General features: G+C 46.3%; 1 protein-coding gene across 4 annotated transcripts in view; it reads right to left on the bottom strand.

Moving 5' to 3' along the window:
• CTIF (cap binding complex dependent translation initiation factor) overlaps nt 1–23,110 on the bottom strand; it is a 150,677-nt gene that overhangs the window by 105,453 nt on the left and 22,114 nt on the right. For all 4 annotated transcript variants that reach the window (XM_030512942.1, XM_030512939.1, XM_030512940.1 and 1 more), the window contains exons 2-3: nt 16,112–16,324; nt 11,013–11,096 (exon numbers count right to left, since the gene is read on the bottom strand). In XM_030512942.1, coding sequence (XP_030368802.1) covers nt 11,013–11,096; nt 16,112–16,291 — 264 coding nt within the window. In that variant the 5' untranslated portion in view covers nt 16,292–16,324. The remainder of the gene's footprint in view (nt 1–11,012; nt 11,097–16,111; nt 16,325–23,110) is intronic.

The raw sequence follows: 23,110 nt of genomic DNA, 5'->3' as shown, positions 1-23,110 counted from the left end.
CTTAAGATCACCATTTAACACCATCTATCTGGTGTCCACTCATCTATCAACTTCTAATGAAGACTTGCCAAAAAATAATTACAGACACCTCTTAATTTCCCAAAATTAAAATACTCCAAGATTTCAAATACAGAAGACAAACTAATTTTCTTTGCACTAAAAGAGCTGACTAGGGACTTCTTTCCCAATATTAAAGCACTCAGCAACCCTCAACTGCCCGAGGCTGAAGGACAGCTACAGCCCTCAGCAGCCAAGTCACACATTATGAGTGAATTAAGTAGGTGTCTGTGGTGTCCTTCATAATTGACATGCACTCACACCCTATGTGTAGGCACATACGAAACATGTTGTTAGAAGGATGCCTCTGATAAACAGCAAGCGCAGGACATCAGCACAACGCTACCAGGTATACCTGGGTTGATGGCCTGCACTGGCTGCTTCTCCCACGGCTGCTAGACATGGATCCAGACCCGTGTCTGGAGCCAGACACTGGCTGGGATCCTGTGCTCCCACTGCTGCTGTGATCCCCCTCTTCCTGGAAACAACAGCCAGCTCGCTTTAGTCAAGGGCAACGCTGTCCTGCACCCACAAAAACACATTGACCTGGTGAGCCAAGAGAGTTCCAGCTCGCAGAGCACACGTGCAAGCACCTGCAAAACCATTCCCGTGCCTAACACCCTGATTTAGGGGATTTCTCAGAGCCCTTTAACATATTCTATTCACATGCTGCAAAGGGATGACACTGTGGGAGGCTTCAGTGAAGATAAGATTTGGCTCTAGTGCTCCAGTCTATGCATGGGGAACAACACCACTCACCTCCTCTATCTTTACGAGCATCACTTATGCATATTCAGTAACCCACATCCTCTAAAACTGCTTAATAACACGCTTTAACTCTTGGTCTGCCCTGAATTGGTCAGGCAGTTGGTCTAGATGATCATTTTATGTCTCTTCCAACTGAAATAGGTTTATTCTGTTCTGTGCTGTTCTATTCTGTTCTGTTCTCCTCTATCCTATTCTATTTTTCTTAATTTCACCCCCCAAGCCCAAATCAACTTCTCAGCCAGTTTTTCCTTCTGTTGAGCCCACTCTTGGAGCCCAGCCACTCGTACACCAGAAAACACATGGAGTTCACCAGGAGACACATTACACAAAAAACTATTTTTCCCTGTTTAGGAGCTGTCTTCAATGTTCTCCTTTATTCTCCTAACACTTGTTCTGTTGTCAAGCAACCTGCAGATTTCTTGTTCAGCCAGTAGCCCTCAGGGCAAGATGAGTCATCTGAAAACCAGACTAACTCACCCAACCAGCCTCTTCTACCCAAACATCCCACAAGGTGTGTGGAGAGAAAGCTGGGTATTGTCAGGGTAATTGCTCCAAAAGCTTTGCTCAGAGGCTTGGGAAAGACCTTTAAAGTGACCTAAGATCATTAAAAATACACGGAACCACAGAGTGCAGAAAATTCAACTCTTCCAAGTACTCTGAATATCTGGGATGTACAAAGGGGAGCCTGTGTTTCAGGACTGGTGTGAGAGCTGACGCTCCAAGAGGGATTCTCATGTCTCAGACATCCCCATATGGCTACATGAGTCCCTGCGGACACTGCCTTGGGCAGAGCCACCTTGGCCTTCAAGAGCTAAAAGGACTCACCAGCAAAGCAAAGTGTGAACTCCTCTTTGCACACAGCAGCCAAGACCAGGTCACCTATTTGGGGGCACAGATCCGGTCCCAGCTCCACCATGGGTTGGATGGGGCAGTGGGATAGCTGCATAGCAGACCCTAGGCTACCTAAGGTGATGCTACCCAGTGGTCCAGCACTGACCTTAGGGAAATGTAAGTATTTACCCAACACTGGAAGCAAAACACATCAGTACTGGTTTCTGCATTGCTCCAGCTGCCTGTTCTCCATCCTCAGACATAGCAAGTCTCAAGCAAGCTCAAATACATTGCTGGAGACTAAACTCACTGACTTCAAAAGAGTAGATCAACTAGTTTTCAAGTTGTATATAGATTAAATTTGAGATGTTGTGGTTATTCCCACCATGTTACAACAACAGTAAAAGCACCCTCTTCCCTGTTCATCACACCTTGACCTGAATCTCCTGATGGCTGAGAAATACCAACTGGCACATAGTTAAGGGAGTTGTTAAAATGGCACAGAGGGAACAAACAACTTGATCAATGTCATTTGTGAGACATGGGCAGGTGGCCACTTTGGGAAGCCTTAGGGAAGAGCCAGTCTTGCGGGCATCCTGACAAGTGAGAAATGTCTCATTTGATGTGGGAAAGATGCACACCAACTGAAAAGGTGGTTGGGAGAAAAGAAGCTTCACCACCCAGATGTTCGAAGGATTAATTACCAGTTTCCTGTATCCTACACACCGAACATCTTGTTCATCCACGTATGAAGAATTTCTGTGACAAATGCTACAATGGGACATGATCGGTGTGTGCACCCTTCGTTTTAAAAGACACATTGAAAGCAAACATTATATTGAGTTAACCCAACTTCTGCTCGTGGTTACCTGCAGACAACCTGAGGTTATGCAAATTCCAGAAACGTGGCTGGCCACAATAAAACCTCTGTGGGAAACAGGGAGATTGGTACCACCATGAATCAACACCCAAACTCACTGAGACAATCCAGTGGATACAGCACGAACCAGTTAGATAAAAATCACAGGTACCCTTTTACCAAATCACGGCCTGGGTTCTTTTCCCTGTTCACATTCTTTATCTTATGGGGGTTGGAACTAGATGATCTCATGGTCCTTTCCAACCTTAACCAGTCTGTGACCCTAATTTTATCACGCCCTAACAACATTTATATTTAAAACCAAATTATTTTAAAAATAACAATTATTGAACTAAAAATTGATGAAACTTCCATTGAAGCTGAAACAGTCTAATCGACTGTGGCCTAAATACATGCATATTCAAACTCACCAGCACAGCCAAGCTCAATATTTTACCTAAATTTCTGACTAATTGCCAAACAGCTTTTTACTGTTCCCTTGTCCTGAACAGAAATACGTCCAGCAGAAACTGTCACAAACTTTTCTGGTGGCTCTTTTGTGCTAAACATGCTCTTTCGTGCTAAATGAATGCTCTCTGCAGACCTTTCTGCAGGAGCAGGGAAGCTCACTCCAACCCCACAGGTGATGCTGGAGAAGCAGGCATGAGTATGCAGGTAAGGATTGTTCCTTAAAAAACAACAACCTGGTAACAAAACCCCTCCACCAGCACCATAAAAGCCTCATCCCATACAGGCAGCAGAAAGCAGAGGAAGGCTCCGTGGTGGTGACACATGGCACTGCTCACCCTCCATCCTGCAGCATGGCCACCTACGTGTGCCCAACACAGTGCTCTTGCCGAATTAGTTCAGCAGGAACAGATTTGTCTGCAGCTCTGGCAAACGCTGAAGAAACAGCTGTAATAGCACAAAGTTCTCCACCCCATTCCCACGCCTCATGCCAACCCAATTCCCCATCATCCAACTCTGTTACTCTCAGCTGTGCCCTCAAAAGACCAGGACTCTCCTAATCTCTCCCGACACCCCAAACAACCCTTGGACTCTTGTTCCCAGCTCTTATTTGGGCTCCTCCACCTACTATTCCTGGTCTACACTCACCAGCAGGAGATGGGACCTCTGAGTCACACGTTGGGGCTTGGAGGGAAGCATAATCACCTCCAGAGACTGATTCCTAGCCGCTGCTCTCATCCATGCCAATATGCCTGGGTAAGCTCCATACCCTCTTGGGAACAGCGAGGCTTGTGTGCATTAACACTGCCAGCCACCCTTCTTTGGAAACTAGCTGTCAAATCTAACATTTGCATTTTAATTAGCAATAATCATACGTTTCACTTACACTGCAATTTTCACCTTCGCAGCTAGCTCTTTGAGGCATGAGCTAATTAGTCCCATTCCCTTTTCCAGTTCAAGAGTTAATACTTTCTGCTGCTCCAACGCAAGTTCGAAAATCCCATCCACAGAAAAAGGAGATAATTGTCCCCAATGCACAGGCAAGAATGGAAACGTGGTGACCACTTACGTGGTTCCTCTCAGTTACATTAAGTATGGGTGAAGTTGGCTGTGTTGGTAGGGATGTAGACCAACCACAGCAATCCCACAAGCTTTCAGTGTCCCGAAGACATCAGTGGATTCCTGATGGGATTCATGTTTAACTGTATGCAAAAATCTCAATATTCAGTGTACAGCATTCAGAGCCTAAGCTGGACCAAAGAATGAGGAAAACCCACAGAAAGCCAGAGGATTTCTCAAGACACAAAAGCTTCTGAGATATCCCCCAGTATTAACAACGGTCTCACCAACACAACTACAATGAGCTCCCTATATCAAGTTTGGGGTGTCCTTCAAATGACTTCCAAACTTTGAGCCTTAATCCTGGTCAGAACAGAAGACAGCCATCATGTAAAAGGTCCTTTTTGAGGTTTTTGTATGCATAGGTTTTCACACATCAACTTTGTGCTGCAGCTAAGTCTTCCAGTTCTGCAGAATTTTGACAACAGACTCCAAGTATCTCCCTGCTTTTCTAGACCTATTCAAGAACAACCACTCCAATTTTTCTACGGAAACATAATGGTTTAATTACTGCAGTAATTTAAAATACACCTTTTAAGAAAATAAACCCAAATGATCACTCTAAACATTTTAGTAGTTACAAATTTCCAGCTTCTTTTTCCTAAATGTATTGCATAAAACTATGAGAAAAACCAGAAAATTTTATCATAGAATCACAGACTGTTTTGTGTAGGGAGGTCCTTAAAGCTCATCCAGTTCCAACCCCCTGCCACGGGCAGGGACACCTTCCACTAGAGCAGGTTGCTCCAAGCCCCTGTGTCCAACCTGGCCTTGAACACTGCCAGGGATGGGGCAGCCACAGCTTCTCTGGGAAAAGTCTGTGCCAGCGCCTCAGCACCCTCACAGGGAAGAGCTTCTGCCTCAGAGCTCATCTCAAGCTCCCCTCTGGCAGGTTAAAGCCATTCCCCTTGTCCTGTCCCTACAGGTCCTTGTCCAAAGCCCCTCTCCAGGTTTCCTGTAGCCCCTTGAGGCACTGGAGCTGCTCTAAGGTCTCCCTGAGGTCTTCTCTTTTCCTTATAAAAATACCATGCTGCAAAAAACAGCTACTTTGGATCTGCTCCTTCCCTCCCCAGGTCCACGTCTATCTTCCTCAGCTGTTTCCAATCTAGTACAGTACCTCATCACTGCTTTGGTAAAGGCACAGCAAAGGGGACATCAAACACTGCTTGGAGCTCTTTTCCTACCAGGAAAAGTAAGATTTTACTGTGCCACAATTCAGGACCAAAGGACCTGATGGGCTAGGAAGTAGGATGTGAAGCCTACAAGATCTTTCTGGACTTCCCAGGAAAAGACGAAGCCTGTCTGGTTGTGTTCTTTCTGAACAATACTGGAAGAGACGTGTTAGCCAAAGATGTGCTAGATGGCTCATTTACACACAGTGATGAAGATGAGAAGGAGCACTGAGAGCACTCAGAATGGCACCACGAACTTCATATGTGCCATGGAATCCTAGCAGCAAGCCCCTGCCCAAGCCTTGGAGGAAATGGCTCATGTCATCCCTTCCTTGCCAAGAACTTAGGCACTTGTCGAACTATTCAACCAAATCTAGAAGAAGAATGGACAACTCAAAGGTAACTCAGCTACCAAAAGTTTCACAAAAATAGAGTGCAGGAAGGTCTCCCTTTAGTGGGCAGACCAGCATCACCCTGTCCTCTCTACACAAACGGAATCTGAGGGTGATGAGATGTCCTCCCACAAGTCACTAGTGACACCAGTCCTAGAAGACACCTTCCTCCATCCTCGGTAAGCACCAACAGTTCTCCTAAATCAGGCAGCAAAGCAGTGAAGCATTTCAATTCCAGATCTTCAGGCACTCAAGTAGCTGTCTGCTTCAGGAGGTGTATCCTGAACAGAAGTCCCAGAAAAAGTAAAACTTATATATTAGCTAATGGACTTGATTTCTTTCTCAGCAGTCCTCTCTGACTGTAATTGAAGAAGCTGGATTCCCTACATGGAGGGAGCATCATCCAGCAATTACAGGCAGAAAACCATTAAGTGACTGGTTTTCTCAGAGCTGCTCTTTGATCATGGGCAGGTCACCCACTTAAAGGTTTAATTTCTTTCTCTGTCAGGCAGGGCTGCACCAACCTGTATTCACTGGCAATGCCTCAAAGTAAGTCCCTGTCTTTCACTTTCTCTTTTTCTTCTGGAAATGAGACAACGGCAACTGCAGCATCTGCCAGTGCTCACTTGTCCCAACAGGTCTTCAGCATGGCCAACCTCAGCCAAATTCAATGTACAGACTGGCCCTGGGCTATGATACAAGCAAGACAATGAGATGGAGAACCCCAAACTGTCCCAAGACACAATCCTCACACACTGCCACAACCCTATATTGCCTTTGCTTTGGCAATGTAGCAGCTTTTCCAGTCATGACCTCCTATAGTTGGAAGCTCCGTGCCCACCATCACAGTGGGTTTTGAGGTTCAGGCAAGACACATGAAAGAGGGACTTGAAGGGTTCAAGTGGATCTGCTCTGCTGCCACCCCACAGCAAATACACCTCCCCATATGCAGGCAGGTCAGATGCCCTCTGCCTACAGCCTGAGCTCACACAAAGAGAAGCATCTCCTGCCTGGAAATGCTTTGGCACTAGCACAGCACTGTGCTTCTTTGAGTTAAGGAGACATCAGAGATGAAGTTTCATGTAATACTACATTCGATTTTATGGGAACTTCTCATGTTTTCCCTACCAACAAGGCTTGGGCTTGGGTTCATACATCCTTTGGCAGGCGACAGTGGCACGCAACCCCTGCAAAGCCCTCTACATCTCCATGCCACCAAACAGAACAGGACACTCAACATCTCTTACACTATTAACTTGATAGCATGGCCCTTGGGATGCTCTTGACCATATCCAGCTATTCATCTACAACCAATGCCAGCTAACCATCTCCAACCAAGGCCCAAAAGAGGAAACCCACCACCTCTGCCTGCCACAGGCATGTTGCTGTTTCTACTGGCTTAATGGGAAAGCAAACCAAGTCATCTCCTCCACCACCAGCTACTTGGGAGGTGTAGGAGAAGGCTGCTAGCAGCAGGGTGTTGGATAACCCCTATGTGATCCACACAACCTGCCTGCTCCTTCACTGCCCTGCAGACAGGCAACATGACCATCAACTGGAGAAGCCTTTGAGGTCCCTGGTAACGCAACAAGTCCCTTCTGAACCTAGTGGGATATGGACATACATGTAAATAAGCAGTAAAATAAACTGCAGTCCCACATATTGCCAATTATACAAGCTTTTGCTTGGTGACGATGGGCGACAGCCAGCCACCATGGGGGAAGGAACAGACTTGGCCAGGAAGGAGGATTTCAGCCCTCCCTCTCCCACCGCCTGGAGAAATGGGACAAACCCGCAGAGTTGCTCTGGTTTTTGTTAATCCACTTTACATAAAGGGAGCTTGGGATGGAGCTGCTGCCAGGCCTTTCATGTACCAAGAGCTCCGCTGGCTCTCTAAATACATACCATACCAGAAGCCTTTTACTTAATGAATTGCTCTCAGAAACGTATCAAAGAACTTCCTACTTGCAACAGCCTCGCAAGGGGAATGCAAATAAAGTATTATATAAAATCTTCCCACTGGATCTTTTTAGGGAAAAAAAAAAAAAAATAAAAATCCAAACATAAAAATATTTTAAATGATCCCATTATCTAAACTTTCCCCATTTATAGAGGCAATACGGTGCTCAGATAGTATCTTGTGGTACCCCAGTGGAGTGGTCTTCACCACAGAGGTGCCAGCAGACTCTGTGGGGTGTTGCTCAAGTGCAGCAGGGTTTAGTGGAGCATGGCAATGCCATGCACAAATGAGAGCCTTCACAGTAGGAAACAAGGAGGATTATAGATGAGCTGAATATAATTGCGAGGCCAGGGTTTTCTCAGCACATCAGGAGTTCACAAAATGCATCTCATGAGATCTCCATGAGCAGAACGTCTTCTCTTGGATGGAACATCTTCTTCCACCCAGAGAACTGGAAAGACCAACATAAAAGGTTTCCAGGGGGAATTTTCTCCATCATTAAGCCTCTGCTTTGTACAGGATGTATAAGTACCAGGCTACGGGTACTGGCCCCCCATATAGTCTCCCACAGCTGCTTAATAGCAGAAGTCTCAGCAAGCAGTGCTAGAGCAGGGCAAGTATGGGGTGGTCTTTCCCAGAGACACCCAACAATATGGGGAAAACATCAATTTAGGAATATCCTGGACTGCAGGTTGCATCAAGACACCTTAATTTTACCCTTAAATTGCACATTATCCAGGAATTGCTCTCAGCCCCGCACTTACACAACATCCCGTGGATGTTGATATGCACACATATTATATATAAATGTTTATATAGATACATAATACACCTACACACATGCACACAGTATCTTTCTTTTATTTGCCTTAACCTTGCCGGATCGTACAGACAAGAATTTCAAAGGCATCACATAGTTAAGGGATGCAGAGGGGGATTTTTAGGCATGGGAAAGCCAGTTTCACCCTAGGCTCCCCTGTAACCTTTAGGAAGCCAATTACTTTTGAAAATGTGGCCCTGGATTACTCTGTCTTTGCAGAAAGGGAACCAGATGCTGAATACAGATCCAGGACTAACCTGGGTTTTCATACAGATGACCTTTCTGATCTCTGCATTAGAACAGTGTGAGGCATATCACGGTTATGGGTACATAATCCACATTTTCACAGTAGCTGAAGCCAGCAGAAATCTCACATCCAAGTGTTTTTCAACTAAGATGGTGCATACTGCACAACAGGCAATGCAGAAATCCCAGCTGGAATAAAATAGGGAAATCAGGAATTTGATTTTCCAACCAAGCCCCTCAAAATCCATTTAAAAAAATATAACAAGAAAGCCTCTAACACCCCTTGGGAAATAATTAGCCAGCTCTTTCCCTGGCAGGTTTGAAGAGTGATTGATCATTTACATTCAAGACAAACACCTTATTATTTGGGGCTTTTTTTTTAGCATTTAAAGCTACTAGTGAAAAATCCACAGCCAGAAACGGTGATAAACTGAACCTAGTCCTCACCAGCAGCGTTTCACTTGTGTATCAGTAACAGCAAGAGAAACGCTTGCCTGGACAGAAGAACAATAGATTGCAGCTCCTCTTTGGTGCCAAGGAAAATTTGTTACTCACTGTTGAAGGAAGCCCAACATGGAGAGAGATAATTGCTAGCTCTGCTGCAGGCTGGGAGAGAGCCCAAACGCAGGGGAAACAGCTTGGGCAATGTCAAATGTTATTTGTATATAGAAAGCAAGCTCCCTGTTGGAGGAGATCACATAGGCTTAATTCCCAGGGGGGAAAAAACCACCAAAAAACACCCCCAAAACCAAAGCACAACAACGACAAAACCCCGTAAGTTGAAACAAAAGAGAGCACGGCACCAGGCAGATGGAAGATGTCAGGGCTGCGTTGATTGGAAAGCATCACTCGCACGTGACTCCTGCATCCTCCTGTGGTACCCACCAGGGACTGGCACATCAGCTGAGCCACTGGGTGAAGAGCCAGGGACCTTCTTCCCCAGGGAAAAGACCCAGTCCTGCTAACACCCGTGCCACCTAAGGAGGCTCGGTGGAAACCAGCCTCCTAGATTGATTTCAAGCTGAAATCCAAGCTGGCTGCAGCACTGGGGGGGGGTGTGGAAGCACGTGGATAAGGTTTTGCTGCCGAGTATTTCGGAGCACACCAAAGCTATAATAAATTAAAACCACAATTCTGTCTGGCACCTTCCAAGCTCATCTTTGGCAGTGTCCCCTTACAGCATGCACTTTCCTACACAACAAGGTCTTGCCTTTGTTGTGTGCAGGTTGTTGTATAGATGCTCCCAGCATCTCCGCATCCAGGCAGGGAGGGGATGTGTGAGTCCCTATCCGACAGCCAAGCAGCTTCCAGCATGGCTTTGTGTGGGAAGAAACTGTGCCCAAACTGGGAACTGCAATACACACTGCTTAGAGTGACATGGCCTCTTGTACCACCCTGCAAAGGCTTCCCAGGCTTCTTCTTATGGATCCCACGTGTGGGACTGAATCCTGGAAGACATCAAGCAGGGCAAGAGCACCAAAAACACTGTCCTGATGCCCTGGGACATCCACCAGCCACAGAAACTGCAAATGCTGCTTCACCCTTTCCTACAGCCAGCTCCATCTCACATCTCCTCAGATTGTGAGGATGGTCACAATGCTGGTCTTATACAGTTGATGGTCTCACGGTGGCAATGCTGGTCTTATACAGTTGATGGTCTCACGGTGGCAGAGCAGCTCCTCAACCAGGTGACAATGGTCAAACCCATGCCTCCACCCTTCCCAAGCCTCTCCCACACTGGTGCTCACACAGAGGAGAGACAGCCACCTCCAGCGATGCCACCAGCACTTGGTAAATACTCTTCGCTGATGTTCACACCACGTACAACCACCAAAACCGACCCACAACCTGGCTTCTGTCATTGCAAACCCAGCACACGCTCTCAGCATGTGCAATATTGCTTCTTCTCCCAGTTCACCCTTTCAGCTATTTAATCCTCGTCCCCTTCAACACCATCCTTGTGCTGCAGCACATAACCAAGAAGCAGAGCTACACAAAGATCCGTTATCCCTGCTCCATCTCATACTACCAAGTCAGCTTTGATGCTCCAAGTAGGTCTTTCACACGGGTGGCAAAATGAAGCTCTTCAGGAATAAATAGAACACTCTTTTTCCCCTTCCATCCACATATCCATCCGCATAATCCACCCATCCACACATCACGATGTTGCCCATCTCCCATGGTTTTGGTGGGAGTGAGCTTCCGGATGCCAAGCAGAGGGACACATCTGCCCTTCCATGGGAGAGGGAAAGCTGGCAGCATACACAGTACAAGAACAAAAGCAGAGGTCTGGTGAGGAAGAGCTAAGCACAACCCCTACCTGATTGTGTTCGTGGGACGACGAGCCCTTCCCTCGGGATGGGGAACAGCTGCCATCAAGCTGCTCGCTACAATCTGCCGTCCACTGTAAAAGGGATAAAAACAGGGATTGTGTAAAATAATAGCCAGGCTGGGAAAAACTGCTGTGTCAGTTCACAGCGCACAGCACGCATCATCCGGCCGCAGGCATTACTGTATGCATGTGGCCCCCCCCACGTTTTGAGGATGATCCCAAAAGCTTTGGCTTTGAAATGCTCAATCCGATGACAGCAAGCAGAGGGAAGATGCCGGAACAATTGCAGGAAGGCACCTGAAATGATGCTTTGCAATAAAATCCATCCCCCCTATTTCCCTGCAGACTCCAACAGCGTTTGGTATCTCAGGTGTGTAGTACTTGAACTGATTACTTTTTTCCATGGAGAAACAGGAAGTTGGGAAGTTTCTGCTTTTCCCAACTCTGCTCACTGCAGGGACAGATATGACTCCTGAGCTGCCAAAACCCCATGGTTCTATTTCAAACAGCACAGAAAACAGAGCTCAAAGCTGCATGTTTGGCGACTGCTGTATTCTGCAGCTATGGTGTGCAACCTGGATGGCAGCCCTGCTGTCACATCGGCTTCACCCTGTAGTAAAGGACATGGGCACCAGGGGACTTCCTGGCCATAGGGGACCACGAGGTGCTTAGGCCAGCTTCCCCAAGGTTTGACAGCAAGGTGCCTCCACCAAAATAATTCCATTTGGGGTCATTTGGGGTTTTTTTACCTCCCTCAAAGAAATGAAGGGCTGCATCATACTGGGGGAAAAGATTTTTAAGAGCACAATTTTCACTACACAAACATGAAAGATGCTGTTTAATCCTAAAGTAATTTTGTCATCCCCAAACAAAGTTTAGGCTGCTGGTGAGCAGCCCTATTCCTGAGGTCTCTCATTCTGGAAGCACTTAGCTGCCATCATCAAAGCTGATGCACCAAGAAAATGAAAAGTCAATTCCATACAAACAGCAACTACGTGAGAGCTTCTTGATAGGTATGGATAATGCCACAAACTAAGAGAAAGAGCCACCACTAGATCTGCTGACAATCCCTGCACTGCTCTGCCCTCCTCAGAGAGCCCATTCTAGCTCACTAGATGGGAGGTCCTCATCCATCTCTTTATTAAGCTCCTTAAAGAGCTGCCCATCACTCTGCTGCCACCTCTGCTGATGTACTTGGAGAAGCTCATGATGGTATCATACTTGAGAGCCTTCTGCTAGACCTATACCTATCCCCTTAACAATTCTGAGTGCAACTACATGCCCAGAGGCATCTCCCAAGGTACACCTCAGTCATTACTATGTTCACAGCCAAAAGAAAATTGCATTTTCCCTCTGACTTTCTTCTTTTTCCTGTTTGGAGCAAGGCTGGAGACATCCCCACCATGGGAACACCCACACTTTGGGATTCTCTAGACTGGGGATGGATTCAGCTCCCCTGCGAGTGGTATGGAGGATGAAGCAGTGTGCAGTGTCCCTTCCTTCCTTCCCTGTAGCGACAAGACAAGGAGTGATGGGTTCAAATTAAACAGGGGAATTCATGTTAGATATAAGGCAGTTCTTCCCTGTGAGGGTGCTGAGGCGCTGGCACAGGGTGCCCAGAGAAGCTGTGGCTGCCCCATCCCTGGCAGTGTTCAAGGCCAGGTTGGACACAGGGGCTTGGAGCAACCTGCTCTAGTGGAAGGTGCCCCTGCCCATGGCAGGGGATTGGAACTGGATGAGCTTTAATGTCCCTTCCAACACAAACCAGTCTGGGATTTGATGATTCCCTAGGCATGGAGAGCAGTTATCCAGGGATGTGATACCATCCAAGCACCTCACACATGTGGGTCAGTGGGTTTATCCTCTCTCAGACAGGGTAAACATTATTACAGCCACAAGGAAACAAACCCCAGACAGATTAAGTAACTTGCCCAACAGTAAAGATTAAGGTTGCTAACAGAACCTTGCAGTTAAAAACAATTTTCTTTGTTTCAGTCCACTGCCTCCCCCCTAAACCCATCCTTCTTCATCCAGCTCTCATTAAGAGCGGACGTGCCACCTTCAATCAGGCTGGCTTCTACCAGGTTACACCAACAAGCTGCAGGGTATGTGCATGTTTATTCCTTGCTTTGATAAGAAGTGATCAGGAAGAGAAAATCAGAAATAAGATTTCCTGATTATTTCTTACACAAAGTTGGGGTATGAGATGGGAAATGAGTATCACTGGGAAACAAGAGACAGTTACTTCTTAATGCTACCCTTAAAACATGGCTTGATAAAAGCAGGTGACCTATGTAAAAGCCCCTCTTCAATTCTTGTCACATATACAGCCCTAAAAATATGAATACTGGATTTTGCTGGAGTTTCACATAGAAATCCTAATTCAACTTATACACCAGTGGCCTGGGGTACAACCACATTTAGCTGCTTAATTTGAGATGCTTCTAAAAGTGGTTTAATTGAATTGTTCACTGTTCAGATCTTTCACTATATTTCATTTTTCTTTTAAAATAAAACCTGACCATCCTTGAAGACAGCATTACCAGAACTGACATTAAAAACCCAGCAGCTCCTTTCTTCAAGGCCGGGGGGGAAAGCTAAAATCCCATTCTTACCCCTGGAAGATGGATTTAGTTGCTGCAGCCAAATATCTTAACGCAAAACTTTTACATGGGCTGCCACAAGAATTAGCAGGTTTTGTCCTTTAGATGCAGAGGGAGCCTGGACTTATGAGCAGAGCTGTAGACAGGCTTCAAGTGCTTGTAGAACTTTGACTATTAATTTGTTTCTAATTCAATAGCATTTTTAAGCTTGATACATTAAATAAAGCAGCACTTGCTTGTTTAACCTGAAGCCCCTCCAAAGCACCACTTCAAACACAGGCATTTTCCAGCCTTAGGTTAAAAATGCACTATAAAGTACTTCAGAGCACTTGATTTTTAAATTTATTTTCTCTTATTTCTAAGAGCTTTGATCCTCAATTTGTGAAAAGCCTCTTCAGCAAAATCTGGTTTTAAAAAGGTTACTTTGATTGGTAATCTCTTTACACCGAGCTAAGATATAAAGGGTCCAAAGATGTGGATCAGATCCTCAGCTCTAGTAGAAATGCATAGCTGAGATAAATCAGATAAACACTGCTGGTATCAGGTAAGGATGAGATCCTTCATATATAGAATGATAGAATGGTTTGGGTTGGAAGGGACCTTAAAGCTCATCCAGTTCCAACCCCCTGCCACGGGCAGAGACACCTTCCACCAGAGCAGGTTGCTCCAAGCCCCTGTGTCCAACCTGGCCTTGAACACTGCCAGGGATGGGGCAGCCACAGCTTCTCTGGGAAAAGTCTGTGCCAGCGCCTCAGCACCCTCACAGGGAACAGCTTCTGCCTCAGAGCTCATCTCAGTCTCCCCTCTGGCAGGTTAAAGCACAACTGAGGCGCAGGACCTTGCACTTGCTGAACTTCATGAGGTTCACATGGCCCCACTCCTGGGGTGAAGAGAAAGCTCCTCTGTGCTGGACTTGGGGACACTGGCTTCTGTGACCGTGACCACCAGCACGTGAGGTGCACAGGGCAAGGGACAGGAGAAGCAGATACCACTGGCAGTTGGCAGGGGAGCTCCTTCCCCTCACTATCCAACCATTCCTCCCAAGTTAAAGCAAAATGAAGCCCTAGGGAGACAGGGCCTCATTAGTAAGCAATTACTAGACCTGAGCAACAAAACTTCCCTGCATGCTGGATGAAGCTGTGATCCTGGACAAACCCAGCCTGGACTCTGCCCTTCTCCCCATCATCATGTCCTCAGCTTGGCTTTGTCACACGCAGTCTTGTTAGATGTTAAACTAAAGATAAGGCTTAATGTGGTCTGGGGATCTCTGCTCAGGGTCAGTCTCCCTTGCACCCCATATAAAGAGACAAAGACCCAAGTCAGACCAGCAGGCCCCTCCAGCAGCTCTAACACATCTCAGCTACCTAATAATGGCCATATCCTTACACTTATGACCCTTCAGTCTTATCATTCTTATTTCAGCCTCCTAAGCGGTCTCTAACCTAAATATTTTACCCTACTGGGAACCCTGCAGGAAAGCACCTCTATCACAAACAGAGGATCACAGCAGTCTTACAAGCCCAAGGGCACAGACCAGAGCTTGCTGCTCCCTGCACCATGGGCTCCTTAATTCTTTCAACAGTTCACATCTTCAGCACACATCTGGCACGCTGTGGCACCAGAATACAAATTATATCCCTCTGAACAACAACAGTTCATGAGGTTTCATTTCTCCTTGTATTGGACCTAAAATGTCCATTTTAGGCATAAACCTAATTAGAATTAAGTCATTCTTAACGACAACACCAAACCACATCCCCACTAAAACCATCCCCCTATTTGCTGGTATTCCCATCCTCTGAAATACAGCCGTTTCCTTCCTTGGCATAACAACCATGAAATGAGCAAAAAGGCTATTACACATACTAAAAATGCCCACAAACCCCACACTTTTGGGGAGCATGTGGGGCTTCTGATTGACCTTCTGTTCTTGATTATTTCATGGGCACCCCCGCGCATACAGACCAGAGCACATCTCAGCACTGAGCATCCCCCTGCTGCAGCCCTTGCAGGTCTTTCCAATCCTCCCAGGACTTTTTCACCCTGGCAAACCAGTTAGGGATGGAGAGAGGCTTCCTCCATTTACAAATGAAAGGTCGTTCCTTTGTACACCCTGGGGAAGTCAAAAAGCTTCAGGGCATACACCATGAGACCATTCAAAACCAAAAGCCGGTTGGGCAGGAGACCTCTACCAACTGGTTGGAGACCTCATATATATATATGTATATGTATATGTATATGTATATGTATATGTGTATGTGTATGTGTATGTGTATGTATATGTGTATGTATATGTATATGTATATATGTGTATATATGTGTGTGTGTACATATATCCAAACAAGCAAGCTGCCCCCAATCTAGTGTTTTGTTATGTCCTGCTTCACATCCCAACGCTAGAAAAGCTGCTTCAGCTGGACGTGCATCCCCAACCCAAGCCACCAGCATCCCCCATGCCCTCTTCCACACAACACCTTTGCCTACCTGTGAGACATGGGACTGCGTCTTCTCACTCTCGCCATCCGCCTCTGTTTTATCTGTCAGCAGCCCCTGGACCTGGTACTCCAGGACGTAGCTGTCGATGAAACGCTCCAGCTCCTCGATCTCCTGAGAGCGGCTGCTCCCAGCCTCAGAGGAGGCCGATGCCACCGATGAGTTCTCCATCCCTTTGGGAAAGACGTTGAGAATGGAGGGGGCCTGAGAGAGCAAAACATAGAAAGGCAAGAAATGACTTCCCAGTAAACATAAAAAGCAGCTAAAGCCTATCAGTTACCAAAGGCTGAATACTTTTTGTTGTACGTCTGCATTTCCAACAACGTTTATAATAATCCTACATGGTCACAGAGTTTCCATGTATGCAAATAACATCCCATTTCTGTAATATTCCGACATCTAAGGACAACAACAGACATTTTGCCTACCTCTTTAAAATCCAAACTAAAACCTCCAGACACATGCACAATAAAAAAAAACCCAAAAGTAAAAAGCTTGATTTAAAAATCCCATGGCATTAGCTGTGCTGAATAAGGGTGATAAGCAGGGAATGATGGACGGGGGAAGGAAGAGGATGATAATTGAAAAGCTTCTTTAGGATGGCGGCAGTAAATGATGCTGAGTCAACAGTAGGGCTGTAAATGGTTCAGCGAGGAGGTTTGCACGTGGAGGTGAAACTGATCTCACACCACAATCTGTTTTTAAAACCTCTCTCCCTGCAGGAGAATGGCTCTATAGAAGATACAGGGGCTTTTTAATGCTGTCTTCCTCCTTATTTCTCCATGGCTGGATGCCAATCACACCTTAAAGAACAGAGAACATCAGCTCCTGTACCCGTGCTGGGCATGTCTGCTCACAAATTAAGCTTTGGACCAGTGTCTTATGGTAAAGACTCATATTCTTCCTTCCCTGAGGCTGGGAGGGAGGAGACACAGGAGCTCCCACCACACTGCAGGACATGGCGACTTCATCCCTCGCCCTCTCCTTCACCGGGAGCCGATATTTACAGTTGGCTTTGAGACAAGTATAAAATTACCAAGCAAATTCGGAGTGAGTCACATGCCATCCGGAAGGGAAGGGGGAAAAAAAATCTGTTCCCAGCTCATGCAATTTCCAGCTTCTGAACTATTTCTCATCTGTCACTTCTGAACAATTGTGGCTTCATTTGGAAACTGCCGAGAATGAGCAGTTCTGGCCGAAGGACTTCATCTGCTCAAGGAAGTATTCCCAATTGCACCCCGACTGTCAAAAAGGCTCATTTTGTAGATCAATATCACATATTAGATCCTGAACAGGCATGTGGCGTATTAAAAAGGAGAAAGGAAAAAAAGAGTAGACAAGGAAGTAAAAGGAGGCACTCCAGAGAGCACGGCACCCTGGAGGAGGGCATGCTACTCCCCTTTTAGCTAATTAGTGCCAATTACCAAATGGAAAGCACCAATTATCATATGGAAAGTGCTAAAGAAAGAGCTGGGGGAATAGGTGGCTTCAATGAGTCCTGGAGGGCACAATGGCATGGGGAGGTGACCATAAGAGCACAGCTGATAGAGGGGGCAACACTTGAGTATCCTCCATTCCCTGGGGCCACAAAACACAATCCAAAAGGGTTTTTTGCCTATTTTATATTTTTTGTTAAAATGGAACTGGAGCAAATGAAGCCCAGGGCACTGCCCTGGGGATGCTCCCCTTTGAACATACATGATAAAGCATAAAGCAGAGCAAGGGCTAGCACATGACTCCACTTTTGGGGTGCTCACCATCGTGCCCTACCAGTATTTTGCTGATTAGCAACAGAAGAGACAGTGGACTGAAAGGGAACGGGTTTGTTACAAGTCACCAGGTCCAGCAAATAATCACAAAACATGTATCTGACATACTTATGGATCTCCAGTAGTAGGAAACCCTAATACCAAGTCACCTTGCAGTACCTTCACCTCTCTCTAAAGAAAACCAGAACTTAGCATGAGGAACACTTCCCTGTGTTTAAGGGTGATGAGCTACCACGTACACCTGAGATAGGATGATCATCATAAGTACACAAAGATCCCTAGAGCAGATGACCAGGCATTGATAGTGAATTAGCTGACATCTAACCCTTACAATAAGATAAAAGATGAGCAAGTCACAGTCTGTAATCTTCTTTGGGGCTTGGAACAACCTGCTCTAGTGGAAGGTGTCCCTGCCCGTGGCAGGGGTTGGAACTGGATGAGCTTTAAGGTCCCTCCAACCCAAACCAGTCTGGGATTCTATGATTAGATGCTTAGTCTGCATCAAGTCGGTGTGAATCACATAATGACACAGAGACCAACGTGGTCATCCCAGCGTGTTGGCTATGCCAATGTGCCACCATCCCCAACCCAGGGCGTCAATAAAACAGGCTCGACAAGTAGAGGAACATCCTGGCTCTGTGGCACCTCCTGGCACTCCCCGGCAGTGACCAGCTCTGGGTTTTCTGAATTTGTCCTTTGAACTGCCCTTCCAAACCACTCTCTTCCTATTACAGGGTTCATGGTTAGGATCACACGTGCCTATATGATCACTACAACATCAAGATAATGTCTAAACTTGATGCTGACCCTGCTTTGGGCAGGTGGTTGGACTAGAGACCTCCTGAAGTCTTCTGCAACCTGAATGGTTTTATGACTCCATGAGATGATATTCAAGCACTTCATCACTTAAGACAGCCTCCTTTGCTCTCCCTGCCCACTTCTCATACTTCTTCCTGAGCAGTGTCTCCCATTTCTGATGAGTCTCTCCCAGTTCTGCAACTGCCTTTTGCAATTCCACCAGCCTGCCCAGAGATGTCCCAATGCTCAGATGAGGGTTCTGGTCACCATCCAGGCTTTTTCAGCTGTTACCCGATTGATTTCCGGGGCTCTACACAATTCTACCACATAAAACACATATAAAACGTGCTTGACAAAACAAACCCAAGATAATCACAGGTTTACAGAGGCCCATTTTCTGGATCCTGCAAGCTGGTTCCTGGTCCAAGCAGGAACCTTGCATAAGGGACAGGTTTTGAGGCACACATGTTGTCCCCTCCTCCTTGGCAGGAGGCATATTGGGAAGGGAAGGATCCATCTAGATCCAGGCTCATTCAAGTCCACCCACAAAGGTTTATTCTCCGCACTAATGCTAAAGGATCTCTCCATTTCCAAAATTAACTCTCTCCATCAGGAAGGCGGCACAGGCTGGATGGTCTCCTGCTTTTTTTAGTGCTGAACGTCAGTAAATCTCTTTGCCTGGAGCAGGTTTCCCACCTTGCCTCACCCTCAAAACATGTACAAACAAGAGGTTTTCACAGAAAAAACCCAAACCCACATTTGAGCATCAAAGCAGTTGATGCCTTCCCAAACTGAGCAAATATGTGTTCATGAGAGCTCTTCAGGGAGTGGTGATCCCTTGGATCTGTGTTGGTATAGCGCCTATCACCAAGGATTCCCAGACTCCAGACACATTCCTTAATAGTAATTAATAGACATCAACCTCAAATGTGTATTTTTCTTCCTGTTCTCCCTTCTTACCCCACTTTGTCAAAGCACAAGCCTGACCTGCGCAGTTTATGCCGTGCTCATTACTATGACCATAAAACAAGGAATCATCAGCAGAAAATGTCAATAGATGTGCAAACTGCTTATTATAACTTAATAATTACCAGCATTACTGTAATGTATTATTATTACTAATAGTGGTTATTAAAAGTGATCTACATGTGGTTCTTGCTCTAGCAAGATTATACAGTTTATGGCAATTATACAGTTTTACCCTTAATCAGCAAATAAACTCACTAAGAACAAGCATTTTTTATGACAATTGATGCTCATTCCCCTTCTCCCAAAGGTGCTCCAGGCTTGCTGAACTTGTGGAAGCAAGTGGTGAGCCTGATAGGTGAAGATCAGCAATGGAGGAGGAATCCATTTTGGTCAAGATGGGTGGGAGGCAAGAGCACAGGGGAACTTGCAACCAAAATGATATAAGAAAAGGTGAGTCCATGGTGAGAAGATGACAAACATGCAGGGACAGCAATGCATGTCTATCAGCTCATCACTGGGTGAGAGGACCCCATATGTATGTTCTCCCACAAGGGAAGATGCTCCAGTCATCCTCTCTCCAGCACATCAAGACAAAGCTTCTCCAAAAACCGGACTGCAGCAGTGTCAAAGAGCATCTCACAGCAGCTCTTCCCTGTGAAGCATTTCTACCAGTGCCCCAGCAGCCCAAGGGAGCAGGGACTCCGGCCCCATGCCCATGAAGAGATCTTCCTAAAACAGTTCTTGCTCCAATACAGCAAGGCAAACCAACACCCTAACCTACCAGTAAGCCAACAACCACACACCTTTTCACTCCTACCTGAGGTCCAACCTGGTTGGAAATAAAATAAAGAGGTTGTTTTTGCCATTTTTTTCACTTCTATTGGATGGACGCTGAAAATCTAAAATGCTTTCTTATACATGACAAGTTTCTTTGAATGCTGCGGCCTTCAAAGACAAGAGAATCAGGATCACCGCACTATCCAATGAAACTGGGAAGTGGATTTATCCGGTAACTACATTGCCAGGAGCTAATAGTGCTAACACCTAGGCAAGGTAATTGGAAATGATCTCCAAAATACAGAGTCAGGCAGAACTGCTTAATGTAGTGCTTAGTGTGAGGCTTCTCCAGACTTAGACACCTCTATCAAAATTCAATTATCAAAAGGTCCAAGGACCACCAAACCCCAATAAATGGCAAGCACCCAGACCGTCTTTCCAACCACACGGCCTCAGCTGTTTAGATGCAGGTTTAAATAACTCACTTAAGGCATCCCAGTTGGAAAACCAATGTCTCTTCCTTACTTATCCTCCATCTACAGGCTAAGAATGTTCCCATGCCAATCCTGTGTTCCTCCATGAGGAATGAAGTAATGCAGAGCAGCCTCGCTCTGTAAGAGATTTATTCCCCATAAATTCCACTGCAGGCTGGCCGTCGGAGACACAGGCTGTGACAGGCTCCAGACCTACCCTGACAGATCACTGAAAGCCTTTTTCTTGCCATATGGGATTCATCATCTCAGGTTTTTCTAGGAACAAGAGATGATTCCTATAAAAGGCAGCCACGGCGCAGATTCTTCACGTACCAAAGCAGCCATGTCCTTTCAGAGACTTCTGTGGTAGGACATTCTTCATGCGTTTGCTCTCCCTGGGCAGTTTATCATACATAAATTTTAAATTCTGCTGTGATCTAGCAGGTCCCTTCTGCTCTGAGACACCCAAGACATGAACCAAGAAACATCGCAGCAGCCCACAGATGTATTTATCTGTGCCTGCATGAGATAATGGTAAAACCAAACTGAAGAGTCCCAGAGCGAGACCCAGGGAGAGGCTCCAACCCAGCCCCAGCCAGGAGAAACCATCTCCTGCCCCACCAGCAGCCAACATCAATCTTTACATCTCTTGTCCAGCCTCCAGGAATCAACCCATTGCTCTTTGTTCCCTACAGTGAATACCTGTTGGTCACCACCCTCTTTTTCTTGGTTCCTCCCTGGGGCTGGGCAGAGAGGAACAATATATGGTCACTGGAACTAGATGATCCAAGGGGGGTTGGAACTATATAGTTTTAAGGTCCCTTCCAACCCAAACCGTTCTGGGATTCTATGATTCAGTGGTCAAACCCTCCATCATCACGTCCCTCACACTGCCTGACCATTGTCTTCCCTGAGCCAGGCTTTCCAGGCTGCTGAAGTGCACAATTTGAATGGGGAAGGTGGTCCCTTCAGCCGCAGACCTGGGAGGTGAGGGATGCTTTGACCGCACAGACCAGGGCAGAGCAGCTCATGCAGAACAACTCTCCAACTTCTTATCTGCTTCTTATCAGCAAGTCCAGGTCGGTTGAAACCCTCCCTGTGCTTTGACTCTGCAAACAACCGTCCAACAGCCAACACTCTGGCAGCAGTACAGGCAGAAGGACCTTTGACCATCTGCGTTTGGGGCTTGAACTCCTGCCTATCAGCACGGCTGCACACGGCTCACTTCCCACCATCTCCTCTTAATGAGCTCCTTCAGCAGCAATATTTTCTCTCTCCTAATCCAGCCCATTCCTAACAACAAGTAATTAGCAACGTGTCTTTCTAAGGCGCTGGGAGCATCTCAGAGCATGAAATGAGCAGTTTATTGCTGGCAGCCAGCTTTCATACCCAGCCAGCCGCAGGAACAGTTACTATGGAAAATGAAAGCGATCGAGATGAACCATGACTCCCCGCATCCAGGTATTGCTGCATCTCCACGAGCACAGATGAAGCATCGTGTGTCTGGTTTGGATTTGCTGCTCCAAAGCTGTTATCTTTACAGATGCCAAAACATTTCCACCAAGCGTGGAAATGTAAATTATTATATCCTGGATCTCACCCTTTTCTAATTAAATGTAAACATCTTTGGAAACCACAATGAGTGACTGCTGCTGGAGCTAGCCTTGGGCTTTTCAGATACTGATGTACCCATAGCTGGCTGAGCATTTAATGTATTTCACCATCCCTCCAGTGTCAGGTCTGGTTTCTGGTACCTGGTGATGCAGAAAAGCCCAAGTGACAGGACAGGAACCCAACAGCTGCCACGTTGCAGTGCCATCCATGAGCCTGGCATGCGACAGAGCAAGCGAATGCCACAGTGCTTGGAAACAGAGCCATTAGAATAAACACAGAAGTAAAGGGATTTGGGGAGAGAAGGGAAGAGCCAGGTGACAACCCAGTGCAAACGGCCACAGAATCCAACCCAAAACAGTTGCCTTGACAAAGTGATACAGCAAGGGAGGGAGACGAATAACCAGAAAGCCAGAAATCTATTGTTCTCACCCAGACAGTAATTTATTACGTAGCTTGCTTCACTGCAATAAGGATCTTTTTCTCTTTGTGGCTGGAAATTGGATTTGTTTTTTTCTTTTTAAACAAAACCAAAGCCTCATCCTTTAGAAACACAAAGTCTCTGTGTCAAATCTGTGCATAAGGTTGAAGCA

Source organism: Strigops habroptila, chromosome Z (genome assembly GCF_004027225.2).
Source record: "Strigops habroptila isolate Jane chromosome Z, bStrHab1.2.pri, whole genome shotgun sequence".
Taxonomy (NCBI): domain Eukaryota; kingdom Metazoa; phylum Chordata; class Aves; order Psittaciformes; family Psittacidae; genus Strigops; species Strigops habroptila.
Note: the sequence above shows the minus strand (reverse complement) of the source record. Positions and strands in the feature narration are given on the sequence as shown.